The 20,968-nt window shown below is 41.1% G+C and overlaps 1 protein-coding gene across 2 annotated transcripts; it reads left to right on the forward strand.

The window, feature by feature from the left end:
- The first annotated feature begins 7,365 nt into the window (after positions 1–7,365).
- nipa2 (NIPA magnesium transporter 2) lies at positions 7,366–18,812 on the forward strand. Of its 2 annotated transcripts, XM_031895912.1 has the most exons (8): positions 7,366–7,540; positions 8,356–8,477; positions 8,782–8,857; positions 11,862–12,110; positions 13,520–13,576; positions 15,239–15,329; positions 16,519–16,679; positions 17,564–18,812. In XM_031895912.1, exons 4-8 carry the CDS (start codon positions 11,972–11,974, stop codon positions 18,202–18,204), a joined length of 1,089 nt encoding a protein of 362 aa, XP_031751772.1. In that variant the 5' UTR covers positions 7,366–7,540; positions 8,356–8,477; positions 8,782–8,857; positions 11,862–11,971; the 3' UTR covers positions 18,205–18,812.
- The last annotated feature ends 2,156 nt before the right edge of the window (positions 18,813–20,968 follow it).

The following is a 20,968-nucleotide window of genomic DNA, read 5'->3' on the forward strand; positions in this document are numbered from 1 at the left end:
CATTTGCACACAGCACCATATAATCCAGTGCATGTACTGAACAAGTAAATTTGCCTGTAAGATTACAGGTTTATAGATGAAAGGTGTCCTGAGCAAATTCAAATTATTTTTGAGTATATTTTGAGTTAGCAAATATTATGGAATAGTGATTCACAAATGCTTTTTTCTGTAGCATGAACCCCCACACCTGCTGCCCATAAGTATAAACCTTTCCTTCCACCTCCTTCAAGCCTCACAAACCTATTCACAGGCCAAAAATATGACAGCCTTTGCCCTCCTCACAAGCCTCTTCATCAACACATGCCACCAGCCCAAACATTTCTGACCTCCCTTCGGCAAAAGGCTATTTACCTGCATCCATTCCCCAAAATTACAGTTCTCTCTGCACATACAGGCAACCAACCTGTCTCCTCCAGAGCAGGAAGTAACAGACCTTCATGCACAAGGCCATCCACCCATGGCTGCCTGAAAATGACAGACAGCTTTCTTCTCAGCCCCTCCGAATAACAGAGGGAAAGTTACACTGGATGCACCCTCCCGCTACCCTTAAGTGTACTATCTCTTACGGATGAATATTTGCAAATTACTAACTGTTACGCTCTGACATAAGCACACTAAAGCAGCAGCACAGATGAGGGATCAGAGGCAGATACTGACAGGACCTACAGCCAATCAGAGTTAATCTGTGGAAATAACTGCACCACCTCCAGCATAAGGGTTAGTGTTGAAGTAAAGGTTTTGCAGAGGGATGATTCTGAGATGAATATCTCTCAACTCTCAACAACACATTTTTTGTTCACCATTTATATGGCAAAGATTGTTTTCTTATCATGAACTATTAGATTTTTGATTGTTTAACAAAGGAAAACAACCCCTTTTAGGGCTCTGGCACACGGGGAGACAACAAATCTTCCTTGTCACGGGCGACTAATCTCCCCGAAATGCCATCCCACTGGCTAGAGTGTAAATCGCCGGTGGGATGGCATTCTTCTCAAGGCAACTTCCGCAATTTCGGGGAAATCGCGGTGACTAATCTCCCCGTGTGCCAGAGCCCTTATGCTGTAAGGATAGCACAGCTGGGCTTTAACGTGCAGTTGGAAGATTAACCTTGGCAGAGGGCTCACAGTCCTTCCCCCTACAAATAAGAAACTGATTTATATTTCAATTAGCGCTCTCGCTCACCCAATTGAATAATAGGTTCGGGTTCTTATACCCTGAACCTTTCGCTTATCACGTTTTTCTCTCTTCGTTCTTGGGAGTATATGCTCAGATGTAAATTCAAATGCAGGATATTCACCCATCGCTTCCTTTTGGTGGCCCGGGTGCCATGCCCCCAGACCCGCAGCATGGGAAGATTCAACTTTAATAGTCAGCACAAAACAGCATGCACACGTCAGACTCCAGGACAGCAGATAAAATTTCAAAAAAAGCTTTATTAAAGTTAAAAACCTGAGCTTAAAATGATACTGGCACAAAAAACTACTTTTTAAAATATGAATCTACATTAAAAGTTACCTATAGTTCATGTTGATCATTTAGACCTGCTTTCGTAAGTAATTGTTACCTGAAGTCCTAAACCTGACTGTTTGGCCAACATTCTCAACCTGTCAGTTATACCTTTAGGACTAAAGGTCCCCATACACGGGCCGACTAAAGCTGCCGATATCGGTCCCTTGGACCGATTCGGCAGCTAATCGGCCCGTGTATGGGCAGAACAGAGCTGCCTGGCCGACCGATATCTGGCCTGAAATTGGCCAGATCTCGATCGGCCAGGTTAGAAAATCCGGTCGGATCGGGGACCGCATCGGGCCAAACGATCGGATTTTTTTTTTTTTTAAAGCAGCTTGCTACCCGATATCGCCCACCCGTAGGTGGGGATATCGGGTGAAGATCCGCTCGCTTGGCGACATCGCCAAGCGAGCGGATCTTATAGTGTATGGGCACCTTAATATATACTCTGCCCAGTGCAAGTCCAGTCTGAAAGACATTTGTCAGATATGTGTCCTGTCTACTGCTTTTTAAGGTTCTTTCATACCAAAACTGAAAGGGCTTTACATACATATAAGCTGGAGGATACTTGGGGGGGGCCTGGAGGAAACAGCAGGATGCTGGGGGTGGGCCTGGGGGGAGTCAGAGGATGCTGGGGGTGCCCTGGGGGGGAGCTGGAGGATGCTTGGGGGGGCAGGAGGATGCTTGGGGGGGCCTGGGGGGAGCCGGAGGATGCTTGGGGGGCCTGGGAGGAAGCTGGAGGGGGAGCCGGAGGATGCTTGGGTGGCCTGGGAAGAAACAGGAGTATTCTGGGGGGGGGGGGGGAGCTGAAGGATGCGGAAGGAAGCAGCGGGGAGCAGGCCATAGTATGAGTAATTTGGGGGAGGACCACCAATGCTTTAGGGGGCCCTGGGCTGGCTAGCAATGTTTTATGGGGTACCTGCCCTGGCACCAATGCAAAACATAACCCCTGGCCACCAATGTTTTAGGGGGGGCCCTGGGTACCAAAGTTTAGGGGGACCTGGTACCAAAGTCTGTATGTCCTTTGTATTGATGGGAGGGGCCAGTGGGAGGAGGGGGGGCCCAGAAAATTTTGTTGTGAGGGGCCCCGTGATTTCTGATGGCGGCCCTGGCAACAGGATCTACTCAGTCACATTGTTTGCTGGGGGACTTTATTTTAATTGCATCACAGACTCAATGTTAATAGGCATTGTAGGACTCGTGAGCTTACATATTTTGGCCAAAGTGTGGTACTAACACCTCATTCTTTGTAAAAATTATCTTTAAAGGCAAACAAAGCGCTGGCAATCTTTCTTTCTTTTTGTGTATAAATAATGGCTTTTTATCGTTTCTTGCAGCTGGTCAACTCCAGAATGTGGGTTAGACCGAACGCTGGCACAAGAGTGTTTCTAGCAGCTGGTCAACGCTACAGCGTGGGTTAGACCGAGCGCTGGCGATTTCTTTCTGTGTTATATATCACAAAATGTTTGCCTTGATTTCCCCATCTTCTTATCCCCCGCCCCCCATTCATTGTGGTATTGTCCCTGTATTAATTGCCATCCCTCCTGCTCCTTAGTTTTACCACCCCTCCTGCTTCTTATTGTACCATCCCTCTTTTGCCATCCTTCCTGCTCTTTATTGTACCTTCTCTCTTTTGCCATCCTCCTGCTCCTTAATTTTACCATTCCTTTTGCCATCCCTCCTGCTCCTTATTTGTACTTTCCTCTTTTGCCATCCCTCCTGCTCCTTATTTGTACGATCTGCTTATTGCCATCCCTCTGCTGTGTGTGTGCCACCTTCATATTATGTTTTCAGACAGGCCTTGCCATTCTCTGCCAGTATGTACTGTTCGCACGCCTGTCCTTAGTACCTGCAGTACAGAGTCTGTAATATGCCATTATGCTTGTTCATCTTAATTCAAAGTGCTTGCCACAACAGAATTCTGGACAATAAGGAAAGTGTTGAACTGATATGATTATGAAAGCAGATAAATTTGTCAATTTGCCCAGATGTTTAAACATGTAAAACACATGTAGAGACAATTATCAGTAAAGGATCAGTGCAGCTCTGGGCCCTTTCTCAAGCTTGATACTCCTCCCCTATGCTTAAAAAATCTGGATGTTGTGCCTGCACCAGGAGCAACTACATCAGCCCTTCAGTTTCATGCCAAATTCCAGTAAAAAAAATCAGCAATTGAGTTCACGTACCATATAACCACAAAACACTGTGTACATGGACACCTTGGGGAGTTAAATGATCTAGGGCGGCTATTATCCACAAGATTAAAACTTTGAAGAAGGGTTATCTAGAGCATTTAGAACCTCTTTATCAGATAAGTTCAGACCTTCATTAGCAAGATCAGCCAAAGTCTCAAACTTGTTAGCAACAAAAAGGGAATCTAACTTGGAATAAGACCTCCTTTCGGATTTAGTGACTTGCATTCCAGGTGGACCAAGAAGCATCATCTGGCTGTCTGGAACAGGACCTTGGACAGTATGACAAGCCACTTCAACTGAAAAAATCTCCATATGTGAGACTGCCTACTGGGGCTGAACTAGATAGGGATAGGAACTACCAACCCCCATGCTTCCTCTTCTTATTGCAGGTGCTAACAACATCACGAAGCAGCACAGGATTAACAAAGGGTCATCACTTTGAAATAAAAAGAAGTATACCAAGCAGCATGGTCTTGAGATAGCAGAATGAGAGCCCCCAAGCTGCTAAAGTTGGTGAATATAATGCAAAAATCCTCAGCTCAGCTTAGATATCTCATTATTGAAATCCATAATGGTAAGAGGAGAGTCACACTGCTCCAGCAGGACCCCGGGGAAAAATGCAGTAGGCCCCGACCCAGTCCAAAATCCACCAAAAAATATAGGTTTCCCCATTGACCTTCCCTCCTTATTGTGGTGAAGTAAATATAGGGTACTTATACTTGCACTCAGGAAGGGGGGGGTCCCTCAGAGGGTTTGGGGGCCCCTAGTGTGGCAGCTCCAGCAGGCCCCAGTCTGATGCTGGGTAAGGGAGGCAAAACTTTAAATTTTCTTTAAAAAATGTTTTAAGAAGCTTCAAGAAAAACACAGCAGGGGTAGTAAAAACAATAGGCCTAGCCTAATGAGCATACTTTTAAGGGCAGCAATAGTGAAAAAAGTAAGATCTATAAGTGCTGTCTATGCATTCAACATATCAGTTTTCCATATTCACCTTGATAAAAAAAAGTACACAGAATTGTTGCAGGTACATTTGTGGATGTATCTGGGCAAAAAAAGAGAAAAAGGAAGAAGGAAATGGTAAACAGGAATGAATATTTGATTGGTGGAAAGTGTTCATGATTTACAAGAGCAGTCTATATCAACATTCTGAGCAGTGTCTGCATATGGTTAAACATGTATTCAGTGGCTGAGTTGCTTTTAATTTACTGGGAACATGTATGCACTTGCTGTGGGGTAACTACCCATTGGTATAGTGCAATAAAAAAGGGATGTGCACAAAGCTTCTTTCACACTGGGAAGAGAGGAAACAAGTTTCATTATAGGGAAGCAGCCTATAAAAAACCTATGAAATCAACCTCTAAACATTCTAAAGTTGTAAATTAAAAACTTATGAAATAAATAAAATGTAGGGAATTGCTGCCCCTTTTAAGTAACTACCAAAAGAGAAGTTGCATATTTTTCTGCTAACAACTTCTGCTTGTGCCAGAGAAAAAAAGAGGAAAACACTTTTATTTTCTACAGAATGTTACAGGGGGTGTCTAAGTGAGATCAGAGGGTCCAATTGAAGGGTTTTATGTGACAACTAGGGCCAGACTCTTCACAATTCAGAGACTGGCTAATTTAGGAGAAAACAATGTGTGAAATGATCCAAAAGTCATCTTGAGTTACTAGGCTCTTTTTGTTTACATTGGCATTAGATAGGTCCCTTGGTTTTCACCAACAGAACAAGGGCTAATTTAGGAAAAGACTGGGTCAAACTGACCAACAGTAATCTTTTACTCTGGTCCTAATTTTGAAGTGTCAGTTCTGCAATAAAGTTTTGTGGCCCTAAGGATGCCTCCTGTCCGGTTTTGAACCGGGCTGTATGGGTCAAAATGCTAGGGCCACAAAACCTTCTGCCTGGTTTTCTACATACTGAAAACTGGGCAGCAATCCTCTGAATTGCAACTGGCAGATACAGTAATATCTACACATCACATGGCCAAAAACGTCATCACACGATGTCAGCAGCTTGCGTGATGATATCAGCGACGCATGCCCCTTTGTCTGGGTTTATAACCCAGCAAAAGTGGCAGCCCTTTGTAGCCCCAAAAGGATTTCAGTAAAGCTGGAACTGGCAGGGGTTTTATCTGTTTCAAGCAGGAGTTAAACAGCACCATCTGTAACTAAAGGTTACCTATAAACATAACAACCTGTTGGTTTAAAGCTTTGGGGGGGACAGGGGTGGTAAACTTAACACTGATTCAGTGTCCAGTTTAGCCCTTTTGCCTATGGCTTTAACCTTTTCAACAGCTGTATCAAACAACCGAAATTTTACCGAACATAATTCCTTATCAACACTATCATTCACAAATGTGCCTCTTACAAATCTAAGGGGCCCATTTATTAAACCAGGATTTTTTGTGGTTAAAATCACGATATGCAAAAAATTCGGAGTAACATGATAATTTATGAAGTTAGAAAATGTCATGAAAATTCTTTTATTGGTCATACGAAAATATTGTGGTTGCGTTTCGAAAGTCACAAAATTTTCGGATTCGAATGTTCGTAAACAGCGCAAAAACCTTTCTGGCTTTGAACCTTCAATGCATGATTTTGGAAGCCTCAATGGCACGCTGCAGCTCCAACCTGGCCAAAAGAAAGTCACGATACCGAAGCTTGAATGAATTCCGAAACGGTCATAGTCCTTGTGAAAAATACGACTTTTTCATGGAAGTTTTGGAATTTTAACAAAACTATCCTGGACATTCAAAAATTCTATAATTATCCTTATCCTTTCCCGCTTAGATTACTGCAATCTCCTGTTAACCGGCCTCCCAGACTCCCACCTTTCTCCCCTGCAATCAATTTTAAACTCTGCTGCCAGGATCCTCGTGCTCTCTCCGAAGAGGGTACCTGCTCAGCCTCAATTAAGCTCACTAGCATGGCTGCCTGTTAAGCAAAGGATAGCTTACAAAATCCTTCTGCTGACATTCAAAGCCCTTCACTCCTCTGCTCCTCACTACATTTCTTCACTGGTCTCCCTACATGTTCCTGGTCGTCTCCTCCGCTCCTCTCAGAGCCTCCGTCTTTTTACACCATCCACACCCACTTCGCTCTCTCGTCTTAAACCTTTCTATCTCGCTGTTCCTTACCTCTGGAACTCTATCCCTGAATCCCTCCGTAGGGAAAACTCACCCACTCTCTTTAAGAAAAAGTGCACCTTCTGGAGCACTAAGACATTATTTTGCCCAGTCCTGTGCTTAAGGGCAAATGCCCATACCCGCTGTACTCTTACCTTCCAATTTGTGCCTGTATGTTACCCAACCACTTAGATTGTAAGCTCTACGGGGCAGGGACCTCCTTCCTACTGTGTCTCATACCACATGGCACTTATATATATATATATGTATTTATTTATTATATCACTTGTGCTCCCTGTGTGTAATTTTGTATTCTGTAAGACTGTACAGCGCTGTACAGTCTTACAGTTATACATACAAGTTGGAAAAAATACGATTTTTTCTCAAAAAAACTTAATTGTGGTTTAATGAATGGTCTCCTAAACCTCCTCAAATGAAAATTGCGAGCGCACACCCGCAGCCTGCCGCCTATTACTAAATGCTTCTATTTATTCGAGTGCGTCCTTGCTCACCAGCAGTGCTTATATGCGCTTATATGCGTTTATATGCGCCTAGTCGCAATCACGCGAGATGAGAGCTGTGACGTGGGATTCGCTCTCCGGCAGGAAGCGGGCAGCGGGGCATTAGTTGGGCAGGAACGGGGCTGCAGGACGGGGAAACAGCGGTCCGGGACTGCGGGCTGTGTTAAGAATATCGGGGCTATTGGGCGGCAAGAAGGTAGGAGCTGTTGGTTGAAGTAGTTGTGTGCGGCTGAATGTACAGTGACACATCCTCTCTGGCGTATGCTCGTGTTTATTAATTGGTGGCTTGGCTTCTTACTCCTATCTACCCGGAAGTACCGCCGGGGAACGGAGGGTAAAACTCTGAATTCCCGTTTTGTATCTATTGTTATCTACAGTAAGTGGGCTCTTCTCCAGTGCTTTAGGGAGTTCCCATGCCTCATGGATATCCTCGGCTGACAAAGGACATTGGACTGTGGAATTCCGGCAGGAGAGCCCTGTACCATTGTATCGCAGTGTGTGCCATGCTTCTGTATTGTGCAGTAATATGTGTACTGACACAAACCCACCCGGCACACCCCTTACTGGCCTCTATAGCTTCACTGAAAAAGTCCACCTTTTTGAACTGTGTCCATGAGCCACATTCAATCGTGTAATTCCCAGGGGTGCCAAATTAGGGCTGTGATTGGTTATTTGGTAGCCCCTATGTGTACTGGCAGCCTGTAGGAGGTTTTGTTTGGCTTTACAATAGTTTTTTTTTTGCAGCCAAAACTTGCCCCCAAGCCAGAAATTCAAAAATAAGCACCTGCTTTGAGGCCACTGGGAGCAATATGTTCCTGAGCCACTGGTTGGGGATCACTGCCATACACAGTCACTATTTATTGGGCTTTTTTGTGCTTGAAATGCCAGAGCCTATTTAGAACCTATGTCCGAACCTGCCTAGAGCTGCAAAGAGTGGCTCTACAAAATAATCAAGTTTATTTTGTAAAAGACGTAAAATGTCAGGTTTAAAATCTAACCTTTATTTGCTAGTGCCTTGAAAAACAAATATCACAGAAATCTGTATATCAGCGTAGGATTTATGAGGGGAAAATTGGAGAATTGGACAACGGTCTGAATGCTTTGCAATTCACTACATGCATATACATTTTGGGGTACGGTAATCTGACATGTTTTAAAGAATGTGTTGAATCACTTATAGCTATTATGTAACAACAGAAAGGATTATTTTATGATAATAAAGATGTTTGTTGCACTGTATGCCTTGGACAGAGGGACCCTGGTTCCAAACCTTAAAAGTATAGTGATATTACTGGCATTTCTGCCTAGATAGGTATTTTTAAACCCTAGTTTCAGAATGAGAGACAGGTGTCTAGAAACTTTTGACCATGTAGTGTGTATATAATTTATTTGTTTACATTATTCCCTGACACATCCTTTTTTCTTTTTACTTTACAGGCTATTAACAGTAAACAAGATGTCTGCTGAATATTTTGCCTTAGACACACAGTCAAAGTTTAACTCCAAATGGCAGGTACAGAGTTTTGTTGGGTATATAAAGTATACCCTGCATTTATCTTTTTCTTTCCACTAAAGGATTGTTCTGTAGATTTTTATTATATAGCAAATGCTGCGCTTCAGCTGAATTGCCACTCCAGCATCATTTACACTTACAGTGGATTACTAGTTGGGTATGTCGGTTAAAAGTTTGTAAAAATACTACTAACTCAAAAGTCACTACTATTGCACAATGCTGTTTGAACAACCTTGTTTATTTCAAAGCTGGGCATTTTTGATCTGCTTACTAGTTTAGCTGGTACCATCCAGTGTATCTTTTGGACACCTATGTTTAATTAGGTCTATATTATATTCTAATATTACAGTCAACTAGTATGAAAGTTTTATTAAACAACCACTCTGATGCCCCTGATTTGATTTCTTATATTTATGCAAAATCCTTTATCAACCAGTAATAAACAGGTTTTTAAACCACCTCTGCTGTTTTATATCATTTTTTTAATCCAGTAGTAATTCTGTGCAATGTGTGGGTTATTTTTATAAAATGTTATAGCAACATAATCCTCAAAGTACCTTGTTTTCTCACAGTGCCTTATGATAGCGTTTGAAATTCAACAACAAAAGATGGCCTGCAGCTTAGAGTTTGCCCTCAGGTGTTGTAAATACATCTGAATAAGATTTTCCCCTTTGTTGTTCTCTAAATAGAGTGCAGACACTGTACCTGCACCCGATGCCCTTTGCACCTTGTAACCAGTGTTTACAGTCTGTTTTTTATGCTTTTGCCTATAGTCACCTCACCTTGAAGCTAAAGGACCTGTAAGGGCCCCTGTGCCACCTGCACTTGCTATATGCCCTGCTATATGTATTTTACCTACAAATACAGGACCAGCAGTTAATGGCAAAGAGACACAAATGATGATGCCAACAACTGCATGTTTGCCTAATTTCATGAATTGTTTAGATGCTTATTGTGTGGTCAGCCTCCAGCCCCATCACTGACATAAAAGCTTTTTTAAGCCAGTGTTTGTGTTGACAATCAGTGTGAGATGATGGGCATTTTCATTTTGCCATTTTTTCACCTCTAATCTTAAAGATGTATGACGTGAGGTTAAGAATTCAGCTATTCCATTTTGTGTCTTTTTATTAATAAAATATATGGAGAATTATATATTAATTATGAATACATTGCAATAATAATACTACAGGCATGGAAACCATTATCCAGAAAGCAGTTGTCCAGAATGGTCTGAATTATGAGAATAACATCTCCCATGGAATATTTTTTTTAAATCAATTCAGTTATAAAAATGATTTCCTTTTTATCTGTAATAATAGCAGTACCTTGTACTTGATCCCAACTAAGATATAATTCATCCTGTTGAGTTTATTTAATGTTTAAATCAATTTTTTAGAAGACTTAAAGTTTTGAGATCCTAATTATGGAAATTATACAAACAATCTAGAAAACCCCAGGTCCCAAGCTTTCTGGATAACATATCACATACCTGTAGTAGTAATAGTAATAAAAACATAAGATGATTATTGTTTAGGCTTTTTGACTCCGTTTCAAGCCAGTGGTTCATTAGGGCATAAGAAGCTTTTTTTATGCATGGAGTTATTTTATAGCCATGAAAAGATTGTCCCATTTTATGTTTGAGTCTTTGTTATATCCATTTTGACTAGCTTGACCCATGTTTGCCTTACGCTGTAACACTTAATTAACTGAAGATATCTAGTCCCTACATAAGATAAACTGAGTAGCTTATATTAAAACCTTAGCAACTGTGGCTTGCTCTAAATACCTTGTGAAGAAGACTGCATACCTGTTGCATTAGTAATGTGGCACACCTTCGCAGATCCACTTACACTTGCTGAAATGTAATATCTCCATAGTGGCACTGTTCCAGCTTACACTGGAACGGTGTTTTTGGACTTGCGAATTCAGAGAACGTACCTTTTTGTGTCTCTAATGGATATAGATATGCAGTGAGTCTTTACTATAGGTTATCCACACTTCATAGAAACCTTTATTCAGTTCCTGTGGACATTGCTTGTGTGTTTTTCTCTCTTTAAGCTCTTGTGAGCATAGTGCCTCTCTGCTTGAAGTACAGGCAGTCATAAACCAACTAGAGCTGTAGCAGAAATGTTCACTGGTGTACAAATTTAAAGAAATAAAATTTCCACCCCCTCACACACTCATAAAGCACTCTCTTGCCAAATATGTTTGGATCTGATCAGTTAAATTTGGCGCAACATAAAAATATCTTATTTCTTTTGTGTACCAAGCCTTATTTTCTGCAGCTTTAAATTGTTTCCGAAGAGCTTCTATTCCCAAATGATATGAGTCGACACTTTAATTTAATTTTTGTTCTAATCATATTCATTTAGAACTGATCATTTTGTAAAGATGAATTTCCTTGGTGTATAGTAATACACTCTGTGTAACACATTCAATTAGCTTGCTTCATTAGCCAATATCTGTTTAACACTAATGTGTTTTTTGTTTTGTTTTAAAGCTAGAAACAAATGGAACATTCTTAGCCCCCACATTACTTACAAAAGCCAAAATAATTTGATATATTTGCAACATATTTAGCAGGCCTCGATACATATGTTGTTTGCATAGATGTAGCTGCTGGTAGGAGCACTCTTGAGTAAATGCATGTCCTAGGGGGATCTTTTAGCTGCCAGATTCCATCTCTCTCCCTGGGGTGTACATATAATACTGGGGACTCCTTTGTAGTCGTGGTGATCAGATGCAAGGAACAGGATTAAAACGTAGCAGCATTAGTGCTGAAAAATATTCATAAATAGTGACAGTCGATCTTTTGGCCGCCACAAAAAGTTGACAGATGTTCTAAATGATGCTGGAGGGAAGGAATTAGTTCTGCTTTACTGAGAGCACTTTTAAAACATAACCAGAAAAAATGAATCTCCCTCTAGGGCTGCAAATGGCTAAGAGGTTTAAATAACAGCCTCATTTGTTGCAACGTCATGTAATACAATGGTTTTCTTTGCAGGAATAAATGTGCGACCTACACAGGAAGTTGCTCTGCACTAATATCAATGTTACGCGATCTCTGGCACAAATATCAATGCGGTTGGGCTGGGAGAATTAAATGCTTTCGAAATGAGCCAAGATCGGGGAAAGTATGACTTCTACATAGGACTTGTGCTGGCCATTAGCTCCAGCCTCTTCATTGGGGGGAGCTTCATATTGAAAAAGAAGGGCCTCCTGCGCTTAGCTCGGAGTGGCTCTATGAGAGCAGGTAAGCAATTCTCCCCCATGTGGCCCTGGCTATGGGTTGCACTGCCTTCATTTGCAAAACAACAAAGTGTATGTGGACAGTACAGTTTTTCATTATACATATATGGGACCTGTTATTCAGAATTCTTACGGCCTGAGGAATTCTACCAGGGCTGTGGAGTCGGTAGATAAATTCTCCAACTCCTCAGTTTCTGATACTTCCGACTCCACAACTCCGACTCCTCTGTTTTTAATATGCTAATGTATTTTATACATTCATTGAAGGAAAGGAAGGAGACATACATGTCATTTAACCACAGAACTACTGGCTAGGAAGCAAACACTCTACTGCATTGCCCAATTAAAGCACGTATACAAGTATTTCTAGTCCTGCAAATTTTTTTGACTTAATTAGTTATCAGTGAGAGTTAGGCTAGGTTCACAGTGGGCATTGTGTTCTCTGTAACAGAGGAACACGACGCAGTGGAGCTGCCGCACCTTAACTGTGAGTTACGTCCCATTTAGTGAAGCATACAGTCAATGAAAAGCATTCTTCATGGTCACTCAACGTGTTCGTTTATGCACTGCGTGCATTGGGCTTTATTCTTATAGCAGAGAAGTAATTAATTATGACTGTTTGTGAATTGGGACATTTAAACTTGCTTTAATTTTTTTTTTATTCCCATTTAAATTTAGTAGGAGTCGGAGTCGGTTCATTTTTTGCCGACTCCAGGTACCCAAAATTGCCTCCGACTCCACAGCCCTGCATTCTACATACCTTAATTCTGCTAAAAATCTTTTAACCATTAAGTTGGGATACACCCAGTAGGATTGTTTTGCCTCCAATATAGATTTATGCAGCTTAGTTACAGTATTACTGAGAAACAACTCCCTTTTAAAAGTTAGTTATTTGCTTATAGAGTCTGTAAGATGGCCTTCTTGGTGGAGGTGGTGGCTCACTAGATGTTAATCTGGGGGCTTTTGCTTATCCATGCCTGTTGAAATCATACACTAAACTAGGGGTTCCCTAGTTTTTTTTACCCACAAGCCGCATTTAAATGTAAAAAAAACGTATGGAGAGCAACACAAACATGAAAAAGCTTCACGGGGGTTCCAAATAAGGGCTGTGATTGGCTATTTCAGAGCCCCTATATAGACTGTCAGCCAACAGAAAGTTCTGTTTGGTAGTACACCTGGTTTTTATGCAACCAAAAATTGCCTCCAAGCCTGGAATTCAAAATGAAGCACCTGCTTTGGGGTCACTGGGAGTAATATCCAAGGGGTTGGGGATCACTGCTCTAAACAAAGAATCACTTTGAAAGACATAAATGATCAAGTTAGCCTATTGAGTTTGTATTACTTAAAGAGTATTTCTAGTGGATTCTAAATTTTTAATCTAGATTTCTACTTTTTTTTTTTTTTCACATACAGGACAAGGTGGCCATGCATATCTCAAAGAATGGCTGTGGTGGGCCGGCCTTCTCTCAAGTATGTTCTTATAAAACCGAAACCTTGAACCTCTAACATGTAAATGTCTTCATTTATGCTAAGTTTTAGATGCATCTAGTTTGATCAACTTTGGAATTGGTCAGTTTAGAAGAACTAAACTGGACAAAATTATTGGCACCCTTAACTTAATATTTGGTTGCACACCCTTTGGAAAAAATAACTGAAATCAGTCGCTTCCTATAACCATCAATAAGCTTCTTACACCTCTAACCGGGAATTTTGGACCACTCTTCCTTTGCAAACTGCTCCAGGTCCCTCTTATTGTAAGGGCCTTTTCCCAACAGCAATTTTAAGATCTCTCCACAGATGTTCAATGGGATTTAGATCTGAACTCATTGCTGGCCACTTCAGAACTCTCCAGCGTTTTGTTGCCATCCATTTCTGGGTGCTTTTTGACGTATGTGTGGGGTCATTGTCCTGCTGGAAGACCCAAGATCTCTGATGCAAACCCAGCTTTCTGACACTGGGCTCTACAGTGTGACCCAAAATCCTTTGGTAATCCTCAGATTTCATGATGCCATGCACACTTTCAAGGCGCCCAGTGCCAAAGGCAGCAAAACAACCCCAAAACATCATTGAACCTCCACCATATTTCACTGTAGGTACTGTGTTCTTTTCTTTGTAGGCCTCATTCTGTTTTCGTAAACAGTAGAATGATGTGCTTTACCAGAAAGCTCTATCTTGGTCTCATCTGTCCACAAGACGTTTTCCCAGAAGGATTGTGGCTTACTCAAGCACATTTTGGCAAACTGTAGTCTTGCTTTTTTATGTTTCTGTGTCAGCAGTGGGGTCCTCCTGGGTCTCCTGCCATAGCGTTTCATTTAAATGTCGACGGATAGTTGGCGCTGACACTGATGCTCCCTGAGCTTGCAGGACAGCTTGAATTTCTTTGGAACTTGTTTGGGGCTGCTTATCCACCATCCGGACTATCCTGCGTTGCAACCTTTTCATCAAATTTTCTGTTCCATCCACGCCCAGGAAGATTAGCTACAGTGCCATGGGTTGCAAACTTCTTGATAATGTTGCGCACTGTGGACAAAGGCAAATCGAGATATCTGAAGATGGACTTGTAACCTTGAGATTTCTGATATTTTTCCACAATTTTGGTTCTCAAGTCCTCAGACAATTCTCTTCTCCTCTTTCTGTTGTCCATGCTTAGTGTGGCACACACAGATACACAATGAAAAGACTAAGTGAACTTCTCTCCTTTTTATCTGCTTTCAGGTTTGATTTTTATATTGGCCACACCTGTTACTTGCCCCAGGTGAGTTTAAAGGAGCATCACATGTTTGAAACAATCTCATTTATCCACAATTTTGAAAGGGTGCCAATAATTTTGTCCAGCCTATTTTTGGAGTTTTGTGTGACATAATGTCCAATTTGCTTTTTTTCTCCCTTTTTTGTTTTGTTCCAATACACACAAAGGGAATAAACATGTGTATAGCAAAACATGTGTTACTGCAGTTCTGTGAGAAATACTTGATTTTCTGGAAAAATTTCTGGGGTGCCAACAATTTTGGCCATGACTGTATAGGGTTAGCCTATATCTCGGTTAGTACTGTGTGATAGAAGTTTTGTTACATGTGTAGGATAATGTATCTTATTCATTGTTAAAGATTTGTATCTGTCATTTTCTTTCAGTGGGAGCGGGTGAAGTTGCAAACTTTGCTGCATATGCCTTTGCACCAGCTACTCTAGTGACACCCTTGGGAGCGCTAAGTGTGCTAGTCAGGTACATGCCTGGATATTGTTTTCCTCTGATGGAATTTTTATGACATGCACTGTAATTGTGAATATTGGTCTAAACATATGCTGTTTACTCATTATTGTTCTAATTGCACACCACTGTGTGAGCTTATTAGTCTAGAGACTGCTTTGTTTGGGGGATCTAGAAATGTATTGCAGTGTAACCCCTTATATATTACCTTGGCCTAGTGGAAGGAAGGGGTGCATTTAGCTATAGCACAAGGCAATACCACAGGGTAATTCTGTGGCCATAATCAGCCTAGCACTCTGGGCTCTGATTTCTTATTTTGATGCCTAGCCTTATTATATGGTTAAGCGTTTTCCTGCTGCCTGGTTTTCATATTACATTTGCATTAACTGCTCACCCTTGTTTTACTATATTTTGTACTCACTGTATGGTATTTCCAAGGGGACCTTTTTAGTTTTTTAGTTTACCTTGGAAAACTATAGGGGTGCAATTTCTGGAGCAAGGGGCTCAAAAGTAGGCCCATTAGCACTCACTTATAGAGCACTTGTTCTCCCAGGGTTGCTGGTCTCTGTGCCAGCTCAAAAATCTGGCGCTAGGTGCTGAGAGCAGCATCAGGAGGTGCAACTTGGCCTTGTCCTTATATAAGAACAGGGCCCAAATTCAGGCTGTGCCCACTGATGCTCCCTAACTTGCATGTGTAAAGGGTTCCTCCTCCTGCTAGCACCTCTTAGATCAATTCTGACTAGTGCAGTTATCGCTCAGTCCATGGAGCATGCCACAGGTTTCTGCACTCTTAAAAAGCTGCCTTATTTTTGCCCTATCCAGCCCAACCTTTCTCCATTCAGGTATCTTACTGCCATGTTTAGTAGAGGTAACCAGAAAGAACAGGGCAACTTTTTTAAAACTGGAAAGCATGTCTCACTGACATCAGCATGAGTGCAGAATGTCCACCTCTAAAAAGAAGGAATCATGCAGTGACAGGGGACACAGTCAGTGAGGCATTTGGGCAGTCCCAATCATGTATCTCAGTTTGAGGCATCCTGATAAAATCTGTTGTTACAACTAAGTTGCTTATCATGTAATCAGAGCTGGTTTTTGAGGTGTAATGATTAGGATATTGGCATTAGTCGATGGTGCAGGAATGTGTGTATTGCTGCATGCTGACAGGAACCAACATACCTAATTGTCACTTCCCGCTCCTTCACAGTGCCATACTTTCTTCATACTTCTTGAATGAGAAGCTCAATCTTCACGGTAAAATTGGATGTTTACTGAGCATATTGGGATCAACGGTTATGGTTATTCATGCTCCCCAGGAAGAAGAGATTGGCTCTCTGAATGAAATGTCTATCAAACTAGCTGATCCAGGTAATGCCATTGTAAATATTATCGTGTGCAGCTTTAATTGCATTTAACTTTTGTATAAGCCAGGGGTGGGCAAACCTTTTAGGCTCAGGGGCCACATTGACTTTTAAAATTTGACGGCCGGGCCAGTGCCGTCTCCACTCATCAGTCCCCTAGGTTTTGTGTCCCTGTGCTTACATGCAGTCTTGATGCCAAGTCTCGAGTGATGAGACTTGCGGAGTCGGGATTTTCTGAAAGACACAGGGAGACACACCAATCCTCAGTGGACTGTAGTTTGCCCACCCCTAATATAAGCGGTTAGGTGTGTGCAGGTATGCAAGGCTCTGTATATACTGCTGGCTATATTACACTTTGTTGTGTAATGAAACTCCCCACCCATCTTCCTTTCCAGATGTCTGGGAGTTCTGCTGAGGGCACTAAATTTTACTGCCATACAAAATATTGGCATTGGCACCTCCCAGTGATTCAGGGTTTCCTTGCCCTTTATTGGTGCTATATCAATGTACCATAACAACATCTAATGGTTATACAATAGTCTGCTACTCAGTCTGCTCACTGCAAAAATACATAAATAATATTTTCCCTAAGCTAGCTATGCATAAGTTTTTGTTTTAGTCCAAGCATAATCATCCAGCATAAGATACTTTAAAAGCGGCTGTGATTTTTCCTGGGCACTCGGTGGCCTATTTGAGTGCAATCAGATCACATGTGAATGCCCTCCCACTCACCCGAGTGGGTGTATTTTTTTTTTTCTTTATAAGAGAATACTGTCTTAACCCCTATATGTTTTAAAAAATAATTGCACCCCCAATGATTTATATATTGGAACTGTTATCTCCATGTTTGTCTTTTAACATGAAAATCACACTGATTTCTCTTCCTTTTAGGTTTTTTACTTTTTGCAACAGGAGTGGTTATCGCCTCCCTTATTCTGATATTTGTGGTGGGACCTCGCCATGGGCAGTCCAATATTCTGGTTTACATCTCCATCTGCTCTGTTATTGGTGCCCTTTCTGTGTCCTGTGTTAAAGGCTTAGGCATTGCTATAAAGGGACTCTTTTCTGGAGAGCCTGTTCTAAGAAACCCTCTCTCCTGGATTCTTCTGCTCAGCCTTATTGTGTGTGTAAGCACTCAGATAAACTATCTCAACAGAGCCTTAGATATATTTAATACTTCCATAGTGACTCCAATATACTATGTCTTCTTCACCACCTCTGTTCTGACCTGCTCTGCAATCCTGTTCAAGGAGTGGCAGCACATGGCTGTTAATGACATGATTGGCACCTTCAGTGGCTTCTTAACTATAATTGTGGGTATCTTTTTATTACATGCTTTTAAAGACATTGCTTTCACCCTTTCAAACCTGCCTGTTTCTCTGAGGAAGGACGAGCGTGCACTAAATGGGAGCCTTTCTAACAATCTCTACGAGCACTTAAACAACGATGAAGAAAGTCAGATCAGTGACAGTGAGCTTCAAATGACTGACACTTTAGCTTCAAGGAGGAATGGGACTCTGGGTTCTTTTTAGTGATAACTATATCTTCCCTTCCGGGAACCAATCTGTACATAATCTCCAACTGACTCATTCTGCCTTTTTAAGTGTTGCTGAATGATTTCAGCCAGTATCATTTTTTTATCGTATTGACTGAAACACAACCCTACAAAAACAATCATCGGCACTCTGTGAGGAACTGCGTGTGTATTGTGGCTGCACTGTCGACAGAGCGCACAAAGTCCAAAATCGTGGACAGTATTGTTTTTATAACAATCAACAAATTGAATATTAACCAGCGATATCAGTGCTTTGTCTCAGCGTGTTTATTTCTAACAGATTATAATGTGCATATTATCAGTGATGTGGGGATGGTACTGAAACAGAAAATGTATTGTACCGTGGTTCCCCCAGGAAACATGTTTTACGTTTGCATTTCATTGTTTTAATTTTGCTTGGTTTGGACCAAGTCCAGTAAATAGGATTTTAGTTTGCCTTAAAAAGACTTTAGTTAATGAAAATTACCTCTGATTTCATGTCTCTGCTACATGTAAGCATGTAAGATCACACCCTGATTGCTAAAAGTGCACTGAACTCTTGAATTGCTCATATAACAATAAATAAGATGCTAATATACTACTATAGATATGCTTTAAATCCATCATTTTCAGCATGGGTACAACTTGGCCTTCAATCACATTCTTTGCTCTGAAACCTGCTGCTGGAATACAACTTCCACCCACTGGGCTTCAGACCTTGGGGCCAGTCAGGCAGCGACTTGATTGCTAAATGCAGATCTGTTGCCTCCAAATATATTTTTGATGATTTGAATTTTATACAGAAATAAGAACCAATTAAACATCTGAGTACTACAAAAGTGTTAGCATGAATAATTAGCCCTTTCAAACACACAGCATTCCGGGGGCTTAGATAGAGGCTCCTAGATCCCCATAGATCCTTGTTTTTGTAAGAATTTTTGTGCACTTTCAAATGGAAAAAAACCCCCAAAAGCCACTAAAACCATGAATTAAAATAAGATTGTTACATTATGCCTGGGCTCCCACTGACTTGTATATGACTGACAGCTTTTAGATGGTAACATTTGTGTTAGCATCTTTTGTGGTATTTACACTTAATCCAGTTTTGGCGTTTGAGTAATGAGTATAATCCACAATTTTAAGCACTAAAAATACTATTTGTATTTTGTTATATAAACAATATCAGTGTTAGTAAATGGACCTTAGCAATGGGGCCTCTAAACTGCCTCAAAAATCCAACTCCGCATGACCCAGAATTATCACAGATCATTTACAATGCGAGACACACTGAACCTTTTAGTAAAAGATTGTAAATTTACAGCCAGTGATAGTTCCGCAAGTAAAGAATAAGCAAGCTCTGCCTTTTGCACATAAAAAAATGTTGCTTTCTCAAGCAATACATTGTAGGGTTCTGTACACACCCTTTAAATATGCTTTTTGCTCAGTGCATTTGTAGGTTTCATGGCAAAGCAGCTCTAAGTGGTTCTGTATTCTGTAGAAATATTTTTTTACTTCAGTATTCAGAAGTTTACCCATGTAGCTACAACCCCACAGACTAATTGACATTACCATAGGTTGGTATATAACACAACCTAAACAAAATGGATTGAAAGCGCTCTTCGATGAAACCCATCTTTGTGTAACCTTCCGGGTTACAGTTGTGCCATAGATGACTTCTTCAGTCTCTCTTGTGGATCTTCAGAGTTATCACTGGCCTTTTTTGTTGCTCCTCTTACTAACATGCTCCTTACCTGGTCTGAGAGATTTGGTGATCAGCATTCTCTAGGTACCATCTCTGTTTTGCCTTTCATTTTTTATTTGTAAATTATATAATAATGGATTTTAGTGCTCTGAGGGATGTCATAGCCATAAACACTCACAAAAAAGCTGCGCAGTCATCTATCAAAAGAAACACTGGATTTCTCAGATTTTTTGTAAATATTTTCTTCAGAATCTGACTTCCTCTCTCCAAAAATCCTTCATTCCCAGGGCTTAAGTCTGTGCAGCTCTTTCCTCTCTCCCTTCTTCCGCCCCCCCCCCCCATATGAGAATTCAGAAGAATTCACTCCCCCTCCCATCAGAATGTGTGATCTATGCTACCAGGCCCTAGATCTGCAGCAGAAAGCTACGAAGATCAAGCAAAAATTGCAGCTGCTATCTTAAAGGAACAGTAACGCCAAAAAATGAAAGTGTATAAAAGTAACAAATATAATGTGCGGCTGCCCTGCACTGGTAAAAGTTGTGTGTTTACTTCAGAAAGTCTACTATAATTTATATAAATAAGCTGCTATGTAGCCATGGGGGCAGCCATTCAAAGGAGAAAAGGCACAGGCACATAGCAGATAACAGATAAAACACTATTGTATTCTACAGAGCTTATCTGTTATCTGCTATGTAACCTGTGCCTTTTCTCCACACAGCAGCTTATTATATCAATTATAGTAGTGTTGCTGTAGCAAACACACCAGTTTTACCAGTGCAGGGCAACAGTGCATTATATTTTTATTACTTTAAAGCTCTTTCATTTTTTGGTGTTACTGTTCCTTTAAGGGAAGGAGCTTACAGGGATCTCAGGTATGGTAAAAGGTTTCTGTGGAATAAATATAGCATTCTAGGTGGCAGTAAAATGCCAAAATGACTTTCCTTCTCTAATAGCTCAACCGTAGTTGGTGCTTAATAAGAAAATAGTTATTTGACTTCTAAAGGTAATTGTTTTTACGCCAAAAAGGTGGTGAGTGAATACTTATGCAAGCAAGACTAAA

Source organism: Xenopus tropicalis, chromosome 2 (assembly GCF_000004195.4).
Source record: "Xenopus tropicalis strain Nigerian chromosome 2, UCB_Xtro_10.0, whole genome shotgun sequence".
NCBI lineage: Eukaryota > Metazoa > Chordata > Amphibia > Anura > Pipidae > Xenopus > Xenopus tropicalis.

Bases quoted from the DNA above. Each gene is read 5' to 3' on its own strand.
- nipa2 (XM_031895912.1), top strand. From the start codon at position 11,972: ATGAGCCAAGATCGGGGAAAGTATGACTTCTACATAGGACTTGTGCTG. The intron at 13,577-15,238 runs GTATGTTCTTAT...ATTTTCTTTCAG, and splicing joins GTGGGCCGGCCTTCTCTCAA to TGGGAGCGGGTGAAGTTGCA. The intron at 16,680-17,563 runs GTAATGCCATTG...TCTTCCTTTTAG, and splicing joins TATCAAACTAGCTGATCCAG to GTTTTTTACTTTTTGCAACA.